The sequence below is a fragment of the Phalaenopsis equestris genome, unplaced genomic scaffold (assembly GCF_001263595.1).
Source record: "Phalaenopsis equestris unplaced genomic scaffold, ASM126359v1 Scaffold000610, whole genome shotgun sequence".
Classification (NCBI taxonomy): Eukaryota; Viridiplantae; Streptophyta; class Magnoliopsida; order Asparagales; family Orchidaceae; genus Phalaenopsis; species Phalaenopsis equestris.
Genome location: NW_018165050.1, coordinates 373,587 through 384,253, shown reverse-complemented (window position 1 = coordinate 384,253; position 10,667 = coordinate 373,587). Strand labels below are relative to the sequence as shown.

General features: G+C 33.7%; 1 protein-coding gene across 3 annotated transcripts in view; it reads left to right on the top strand.

Moving 5' to 3' along the window:
- LOC110029925 (mannan endo-1,4-beta-mannosidase 6-like) overlaps positions 1 to 10,667 on the top strand; it is a 54,253-nt gene that overhangs the window by 11,588 nt on the left and 31,998 nt on the right. For 2 of the 3 annotated variants that reach the window (XM_020732420.1, XM_020732419.1), the window contains exons 3-5: positions 3,229 to 3,351; positions 3,463 to 3,674; positions 4,059 to 4,468. In XM_020732420.1, the coding sequence (XP_020588079.1) occupies positions 3,229 to 3,351; positions 3,463 to 3,674; positions 4,059 to 4,461 (738 nt within the window). In that variant the 3' untranslated portion in view covers positions 4,462 to 4,468. Of the gene's footprint in view, positions 1 to 3,228; positions 3,352 to 3,462; positions 3,675 to 4,058; positions 4,610 to 10,667 lie in introns of those variants that run through there. The other variant, XM_020732418.1, reaches the window with a different exon arrangement.

Below are 10,667 nucleotides of genomic sequence, written 5' to 3'. Positions count from 1 at the left end.
GTCCAATTCAAATACAAATTATATTCGATTTACTCGCGCGCGGCGACGTAACAAAATGGGTGTCCTCCCTAGGCAAAATCGACGTTCTGGACGCGCTGGTGCAGTCCGTTTCGTCATTCGGGGTTGCTCGGACGGCGTCATCGATAATCGGGTCAAAAACGCGTCAAAATTCAAATTTCACAAAATTTCGACTCGCGATCGATTGTTTCAAGAGGTTAACTCGAGCATTCGACAAGTAACAGTGCAAACGAAGCGAATCATGGCGATCGGACGTGTCGACTCTCCGAATTGCGAAGTTTGTGCGCGCGGGAGTGCGAATTGTGCAAAAGGTCACCCTAAGGCTCAAAAGGTCCTATAGGGATCCCTTTTGGGTTTCCTCATGTTGGTTTCACTCTTCTAAATGCTAGAAGTCGATACCACACACTTGGAACCACAAAAGAAGACGGAAGCGGGTTGAATTTTTTTTTTAAAAAAAATGAGACGGGTCCCATTTCTAAGGTTCTAAGATTTGCATAATCGTGTGATCCCTAAGGCTAGATCCTAAACCCGAAGAGGAAGACTAGACCTCATTAAAAATGAGTTCAACAGATATCCATCATGATCAAAATCTTTTCAACTGATAATTATCTTTCCCATCTTCTCAGTATAGGCTTGTAGTTCAAGCGCCTCATAACAACAACTTGCAGGGTAGCCTAAAACTCCAATCCTTGTTGGCCTTTACAAAGAAATAGCTATTCCTCTAGCCTTTTTTACAAGGGCAATCCAAAGTATGCTTAAAGATCAGGAAGGCTTGGCCGAGAAGAGGCATACGCCATCCAAACACGTAAACTTGAAGAAGTAAATCTGTTGTGCCAAGTCACATCTTACTTGTAGAACAACAACTTCACTCCTCAAAGAACATATGCATTAGGAGATAGCCAAACTAATGGTAACTGGAAAGTAAGAAAAGATCACTTTTGCCGTGTTGGTAGTGTTCAACCTCTCCTTTTTTATATATGATATGGATTTTGTGCTTTATCTTCAGCTTCTCCTATGTTGTGAAGTTGACAATACTCTGGTAAAAGGAGACTACATCTTGAGAATTTTCATCCTTGGTTGATATCATTGTTGAAGCAATTAATGGAATAATAAGGGAATGATAAGGGAAACCGTAGTTGTAAGAGCTTTGAAAGTAGTAGGTGTATTGAAAGTAGAAGTTTGCATTAAGGAAATGAGTTTTTTTATATTTAGGGGTATTTATAATATGAAATACTAGAAGTATCAGGAGGAATTTTAGAAAATCATGGCACCGTGTATGAAATGCTATCACATTATCATCATTACAGATATCTTTTTAAGTCTTATACAAATCATGAGCCTTTGATTGTTGTTCAGAAAGAGTCCCTTTATCGAGTAACATTTTACAATTAGTTGTGTTTATTATTAAGGGCCCGTTTGGGGCAGCTTATAAGTGCGGGGGCATTTTTGAAAACACTGCGGTACCGTTTGGTTCGTGCGTTTTGCCCGTTTATCCAAAAGCGCTGTTCCATTTTTACACTAAATGTAGGCCGCGGGTCGAACCCTGCGGTCGACCCGCGGACGGCGTTTCAGGATAAGCTGCTTATCCTGAAACGCACAAGCTGTCCAAAAAACACCCTAAATTTATAATCCAAAGCATTTTCTCTCTGAAATGTTCAGTCATCTCAAAAAATCCTATTCATAGCAAGGTGTCTTAATGAAATTTCTTTGGAATTCGTTTATACTCAGATATCTTGAATATTATGTGTAGACATTCTTGAGATTGTCTTGAAATGAACAAATACATAAACATCACACAATTTGATTCACACTTCCAAAATTCAATAAACCACAAAATATCTTTTCGTTGACTTTGAATAAATCATTATATTTTTTTTAAAAAGGATTAAAAAAAATCCTAAAAAATTGTATCAGACATGCTTATGTTGGTAGGAGATGCTCGGTGGAAGAATCTTTTCATCCTATACCCATGCTCTCGGGGAGCATGGCATGCTCATCTCCCTTAGTGGACGGGATCCTTTGCTGTTGTCGATTATTGTGCAGCTTTTGAGCACTTTGGTTGTGCTCTATCTTACCACCGCTAACTTGATATGGCAGCAATCATCTTTGGGCAGAGTGCTAAGACATTGGCAACCTGAATTGCCTCATCTGTCAAGTAGTTCCAGTATTTCAATTACATTAAATTTGCATGCTCTTTATTAATGCCAAATTTGTGCTTAACTCATCTGAATACCACTTCAAACAGTATGGTTTGGTGAAGAAACCAACCATTTTTTTGCTCCTGGTTGATGTCCTTGTTAGAACTCCATATTAGTTCGATGAACATTTATTCTTGCTCTGTGCGTTTGTTGCTTGCCCTGATAGAATTTAATTTTTATTTTTTCCAGAGTCGCCATTTTCACTTATGTGAAGGCTGACAAAGTGTAGGAAGAGAAAAACCTAGAACCCTTCAATATATGAACAAGAATTGGCTCCACAAGTTCTTTTCTTGGAGATTTCATATCTCTAGTGCTTTTCTATTGATCATTTCCTTCTGTTTCTTTGCTGATTCGACCTGGATGTGTATACTTTTGCATGAGTTGGCTACGCGGCTTGATGGTGATGGTTGTTCTCTTGGAATTGAATGCTTTGGCAAACTTCTCATGAAAAATATGTACAGTGATGAGTTGTTAGTGATCAAGGGAGTATGACTTCTTTCTTGAGTAGAAAGAAGTTTGCGGGGACAAAAAGCAGTTTAAGTGATAGATTTTTTAAAGGTTAGGCTGTGGATTTTAATAATAGGGGAATTATAGCTCATAATTTTATGCACGAGTAAAAAGAAAGAAAAGGTTAGGATGCTTTAAAGGCTAATTAGATAGATATAACCTATACATATTAATGATAATCACAAATTTGTAGTATGTTGCTTGAGAAGATGCGATTAGAATGAGTTGCTGCCGAAGTCATTTACATTAACAGTTTATGATCATGGTTTTTACACACCGATTGACTTGATATTCAAACATGCTATTTACATTTGCAGGCTAAATTACTTTTTTTTTTTGCTAAATTTGGTAACTCACTATTGATTAATGAATTCACTAATTCTAACCAATTTATTTCTTCCTACATGCCCGTAATTCTAGCCTGCATATTTCTTGCTAGATGGATATATTTGAGTTCTCATCAATGCTTACTGTTGTGTAATCAGTTTCTTATCCAAACATTTAGAAAATTTTGTCCAGAAAGAACTCATTTAGCGGAGTTAGATATAAAGACGAACCTGCAATATTTGCTTGGGAGCTTATGAATGAACCTAGATGCGTGCTGAACTCATCCGCTCCTCTTCTTCAGGTAACACATTCATCTATCGTAGTTTTCTATTGTAAACTTGCAAAATTTCCTACAATATGCGTTTGATTTACCAATTGTTTTGGAGCTTACACGCTACAAATTGTGAGGCAGGAGTGGATTGCTGAGATGGCTTCTTACATCAAAAGTTTGGATCAGAAACATCTGGTCACAGTTGGGTTAGAAGGTTTCTATGGACAAGGGAGAACTGAAAGATTAGGTGCTAATCCTGGAGAGTGGGCTTCTTCTCTTGGTTCTGATTTCATCCAAAACTCCGCCGATGAGAACATTGATTTTGCTTCAGTTCATGCATATCCTGACAGCTGGTTGGTTTCAAAGCTACTTCTGTTTGAGATAATTTGTTGTCTGCTTTGTGTTTTAGACCGTTGCTACAGCTTTGTTTGAGGGACTGCCTTCTTGCTACATTCTAGAAACTTTTGTGGTGAAGATTTGATTATTACAATCAAATCTGTAAAATGTGGTGGTTATAAAAAAGCTGTCTGATTTTTTGAAAGAAATAAATATTTATAATTCATACGGTAGCTTTTTAATAAATTTCTTTTCCCACCACAGCTTACATTCATCCACTTTTACCAAAAGCTGCAGCTGTCCCAAATGGACTCTTAGATTGCAAATCAACTTTATCCTGAATTGAGGGGGGCTTTTTTATGTTTTTTTTTTTAAATTTTATTATTATTATTTTTTTTTAGGATACCAAAAGCAAGCTTTGAGGAGAAGGTCAAGTATCTCTCCAGCTGGGTTGATTACCATGTGAATGATAGCGAGCATGTACTGAAAAAGCCAGTGCTTTTTGCTGAGGTTGGGTCTCGCTTAGGAGGAAAGAAAAATGGATCTTATGATAGGGATATCATCCTGAAGATAGTTTATGATAAGTTATATGAGTCTGCAAAGAAAGGCGAAGCTGGAACAGGAGCTTTGATATGGCAATTGATGATTGAAGGAAAACAACCATATAAGGATGAATTCTCGTTAGTAGCAAGCCAACATCCTTCAACCTACAAGCTCATATTGCAGCAGTCTTGCAGATTAAGGAAATTGTTTCGAAGAAAAGGAGAAACAAGAAGCATTTTGTGGCCTTGTACAGATGCCTAATTTTGAGGTACTAAATATTCTTTTTCCGACATATCTGTTCATTTTCTTCAAATTTGATCGTGAAAAGTCTCCTGATTGTGCATGTTATTTTTTTTAGTACAGTCGATTTTTGTATATGTTTGAATCGAGCTTGGGTTACCTCATTTGCTCCATTCATTTAACAAGTAATTGGTAATTTTAAAGGTATAAAATTATAGAAGGTACAGAATTGCATAGTTTTAATATTTGAATTTCTTTGTGAAGTATGGAATTGAAGTTTTTGTAGATTCCATCTGACTGAATATTGTACTCACAATAAATCACATACTTCAGGCAATAAGCAAAAATAAATTAATCAAATAATTAATCATGTTAAAACCTTAAAATGCAGTTGCTCAAATGCTGAATTTCAGTGGCAAGGGATTTTGTTTTGACTTAATTCATGCTGGGTAGGTCCTGTTGTCCGCTATACTACGGTATTTCGGTGTACTACCTTTGCTTATTAGTTGTTTTACTTTTGTTTCTTGGTTTGTGTTTATTTTTTGTCATAATTTTGTAGTTTATTTTTCTTGTGATCGATTGCTTTATTTTCTTATGATGGAAGTGTGGGAAAGACATCATAAAATCTTAGAAGGCATAAACATGATAAATGAAACACTTCTGTAAATTAATCATATCATAAAAATGCTTTGGATATTTTATCATGACACAAAAAAAATCATATAGCTATAAAATGTTCTATTTTGTTGAGCCACTTAAATACGACATTTTCTCATCATCGATAGTTAAGAGAAGAGTCAGCCAAAAATTGTCTCTTGGTGATGTATCGTTAAAAAGAAAGCATTTAAACTTCTAAAAATAAACATTCTCTCTCTAATATTCATTGCCTCCAACGATTTTTAATCTAATACCTGTAATAACCGGTTTTAAAAAATAATAAAATAAAAAAATAATGGTAATAATAATTTATTAATACAAGTGCCATTCCGTGGAGAAGTGTCGCTTGAGGGAAAACAAAATGAAATTTATATTCCTTGTTTCCTTCTTTCCCCACAAATGATAGTTTTGGACGAGGGAGAGAGCGAGATAGAAGAAGTGAGGGCGAGATAGAGATAGGGAGGAGATGAAGTCGTGAGAAAGAATGGAGGAAGAAGTGTGTGCCTTAACTGAAGAAGAAGAAGAAGAAGAGAGTTGTGCGGGTGACTTACTTCATGAAGGAAGAGTAGACGAGATTCACGTGTGCAATCCTAGTCGATTTGAGCACATGAAACTCGTTTAGGTGTTTGTGTGAAGAGGAACGACGCAACATACAAGGCAAGAAGAAGACATGAAGTGGGGAAGTAAGTGCTTCATTTCTGTGAAGAATTGGAGTCAGTGTCGAAGCAACGTCGCATGCTCATCTTATCGAGGGAGAAGTGGTCTTGCATGCGAGGAAGGTGGGTGAGCTGCAGAGAGGGAAGGGAGAAGGTGAGGGCACGACCTCGTGCTTGAAGTGGATAATCGGCCCAGACAAAATTCTGGTGGAGTGACTCTTTGTATGCTAAGGAAGAAGTAGGCAGAGGCGAGGAAGGCGAGTGAAGGACCTTTACGTGTGAGGCTGCTCGAGTTCATGAGCCGCATACAATAAGGAGGTGAACCGAGGTTTAAAAAGGTGAGAGTAGGTTTTGTTATTCAAGTATTGTTAGTTTAATATCAAGTTTTATGGATTAGATTTTATTAATTTATTTTAGAAATCATAAATCAATGAGCGTAAGTTTTTGGATTCAGAAATCATTGATTTCACATAAGAAATCATGTGAGTAAGGAATGAGATCGATCTAAAAAACTTATAAGGTAAACTGTTAATGCTATTATTTTTATTAGAATAAATGATATAATTAATGTTATTAAAATTTATTCAATTAGGATGTGTGAAAGAAGGCTGTTCAGAATTAAGATTGACAAAAGATTGACAATATAGTAAAGTGGAGGAATAAAATTTATAGAGGTCACTTAAAGAATGAAGTGAGTAATTATGCTTTTAAGTTATAGAAATATTTCTTATTTTTGAATATATTATTGCTTACAATTTTCACTATTATTCCTATTGTCAATGTAATTAAACTATATCTGATTCTTCTTATTGATAATCATGAAATTTACATTTTAAAACTATTGTATAAATAGTTGCATTTTAGTTTTCCTAAGTGGTCACTACATTATAGTTTTTCTAAGAAGTTGCCACATTACTATATGACATGTAAATTTTATTATATGTGCATAAATCAGTTTATTTCATTACTTATAATTTTAGTACGAGTGCAATTATTTATTAGTAGATAAATATAAAATGTTTTGTAAGAGAATAATGTATGTTGTAAAAAATGAAATAACTTATATATGGATGCTTGTATGTGCATGCTACGAAGAGGAGTTCACCTCATTTTGGTATAGGTAGGAGACGCCAGTGTACCCATGTGTGTCGATGTTTTCTTATCACCCTAGATAATTGTGATATTTAGATCGCTAACAGTTGCGCCACCGAGTAAATATTGGTTACGGGAGAGTATGCATTTTTTCACCTCAGATAATCATGTAAATTAGATCATGGATCGTTGTTACTACGAGATAGTATTATCCATGGTTGTGTTAGGTTATGTTTTGACGATGCTTTAAAAACAGATGTGAATGTTAATAATATAAAATAAAAGTAAAGTTAAAGACTAAACATTGAGAAGTTAAAGTTAATGCATATAAAAGTTTAAGTTATTTTCATTAAATAAATGTCATGGACACATATATTAGATTATTATAAGATTTTTATAGAAATATGAAAAATTAGCATGTATATTTTCTTTTCTTTTCTTTGGGTTGCTGTAGTTTGAAAGAGTGATTGTTCCTCGATTATCTTTAGATAACTCATTATGTTATTTTAATATTTTTTTAAGGTTTTAAGCTTTTGAATAAGATAAAAGGTTTTAAGCTTTTGAATTAAGATAAATAGAAGGAAAACCAAAGCGAACAAAATACAACGTCAGCAACCTGAAGGGTAACTATATTTTTTCAATGTAATTATTTTTTAGTGGCTCGTTCAATTAATATTTTAAATATTAAAGTTTTAGTGATAGGCATAGAATATCGGATTTTTTTTTCCATCGTTTGATCGCTCGTTCTTGTCTTGTTTAATTCTAAATCTCGGGTCGGGTCATGACAAAAGTTGTATTAGGGCAATGATTTATATTAAACAACAAGAATCTTAATGAAAGAACGGTTAAAATGATTGAATTAAGTTATAAATAATAAAAAATTAATAATTTAATTGAGTCAAAATAAATTATTTCGTCATTATTTCAGAATTATGGATGATTAGGAGAAAGAGGCCAGTGATGATAATGTTAAGTTTCATATTCCATATTGTCATAGTTAATGTTGATGTATTTTATGATCCGATGAATGCTGTGACTCAACTGATTAAAAATTCTCAATATCAAGCTAGTGGCAGCAGAGGAGCATCGATAGATAAGTATTTGAATTCCTTTCAATATATGAGGCCACTTCTCAAGGATGAAGTCAGGTGGATACTGAAAAATGACTATTGAGAGTAGAGAAGATTATAAATGGGTTGTTATGTCCACCAGAGAAGATTGTTACCCTTACCACATTTGCTTTTGAGGTGGAAGCTGATAGATGGTGATAAGGTTAGTTACAGGAGAAATTTGGTAGTCGACCTAGTCTTCTAGTGCAGTGGGATGAGTTTATGAGACACTTAAGAGACAAGTCTGTACCGCTGTCAGCCAGAAGAAATATACATGATAAATTTATTAGTTTTTTGCAGGAAGATGACTCCCCCCCCCACCCCAAAAAAATGCAATTTTCAATATATTAAGTGAGGTAGGTCATTCAAATAAGAGAAGATAGTAAGTCTCATTATGTATCTAACAAAAACACATATTTGGCTAATGATAAGAGCCTGATAAGCTAGAATATCTTTAGGTTTTAGGCCTGAAATTTTAATGTTCGAGGAGTGGAATATTTAATAGCGCATTCTTTAAATCGAAAGTATTTCTTCAAAAACACTTTGCATATTTGAGTGCATGAGAGAACAAGAAAGCACATAAGAAAAATAATCAAAATTGCAAAAATAACAACTAAGACTAGTTGTGAAAATGATAGTGTAATTAATTTGATGGAGGCAATCACCATAATCATACCCATGATGTCGAGTTAAAGCTCAAGCACCATCTAAAATGATATCCTTAATAGTAGCCTTCACTTGTAGAGAAAACCACTAACATATGATTGACTTGACCGCATTTTAATAATAGACCCTAAGAGCTAATGGTCAAAATAGAGTGATAGATTGCTATTAGTTTTAACATTAAAATTCAATTGTTTATAGATATAACTAACACTATCATGAAGTAATTTTCAGAAGTGGGAGGCAATGAGTGATGGCTTTTTCCAAAAAAACAAGGTACATATTAAACCAATTGACAAGAAACAAATTTGTATTGTAAATCATTCTAACATAACTTTACACATTAGATTTAAGGCATTCAACGAGGGTAAGCCCAAACTACCATGTTATTTAGAAAAGAGTAAAGATCATGCAGAACTTTTTTTATTAGTATTGTTATAATGCAAGTAATCATATATATGACTAATAAATCTTTTAAAGATGCCTTTAGAAGCTTGTTATTATGCAAGCAATTGTTACTATGCATCTTTGTCGTAAAGTCCATTTTGGAGGAAAAATAATTTCCAAGCCTCATGCATGATCATAGGAAAATAAACATCAAAGATGCAAGCAATGATCCAATTGACAAAAATTGCAGAAAAGCCAATATTCCATAAGTGATTTTTTATGGAACAAGCAGTTAACATGATCAAATGCTTTTATAGGATCAACCTTGGTGCATAATTTAGTAGAATTGAAAGAATTATAACTATGAAAAAGCTCATTGGTCGTAATCGTATTATCATTTATATCCCACATCCACGAAGTCATGTTGACCTGTGAAAATAAGTTTGGGAATGATAAGTTTTAATCTATTAATAATTACTTCAACATTGATTTTATGGAAACTGTTGCAAAACAATATTGACCTATGATCCTTGGCTGCTTTAGATTGAAAGTTTTGAGAATCAATATAGAAGTCATATGTTTCAGATGATTTGTGATTTTGACTATAATAAATAAATAACGCACATCCTTTGTTGAAGTAAGCTTCAACAATATATTTATTAATTTTCGTATTAGTCAAACATTCAACTCCTTGTTCCTATTAGCTTGTGCTTGCGCGCGTGTAAGGGTGAGTGAGGCCCTCAGAGTTTACTTATTTATAGAAAACTCACATTTATTTTCATTTATTTAGATAGCCAAATATGTTTGAAAAAAAAAAAAACCTGAACAAATAAATGAACAAACATGAACAAACACCTTAGTTACTAAGTTTATTTGTATTTCAACTAGTAGCTCATCAAAAAATTTAATAAACTGCTCAATAAAGTTTATTTTACATTACTGTATGAAATATATTATTATAAGTATAAATGAAATGAAAATGTTGAGCCAATTATAATGAGATTATGGATTGAAAACCTCAATTATTTTTTTAGATCACCAAAATCGAACATATTATTTATTAAAGTAAACTAAAACTCAATTTCAAACCAAATTCAATAAGAAAATTTGAGCAAGAATTTCAAATATTGGCTATGCTGAATCTAGATTACAAAATGAATGAATAATCTGCTTGATTTATTTCAAATGAAACTCTCCTACTAACATTTGCTTATTCTTCTTGGAAAAAAAATAATAATCTCACATTCCAGTAATGCTGATGGAAGCTGTACATTTATTGAGAGGTTTGATGGAGAAGTTCAGAGATAATAAGGAGAATCTACATTTGATTTTTATTGATTTAGAAAAAGCTTATGATAAGGTTCCAAGAGATATCCTTTCGAGAGTTCTTGATAAGAAAGATGTTGATTTGTCGTATATTCAAGTCATTAAAGATATGTATACAAGAGATGTTACTTGTGTTCGAACTGAAGGGAACTGAAGGAGGATTTTTCCTATTTATGTTGGATTACATCAGGGATCGACTTTAAGCCCATATCTTTTTACTTTAGTTATGGATGGTCTTACTAGACATCTACAGGAGGATGTACCTTGGTGTATGCTTTTTGCTGATGATATTCTTCTCGTGGATAAAACGAGAGAAAAAGCCCAGGAAAAACTTGAA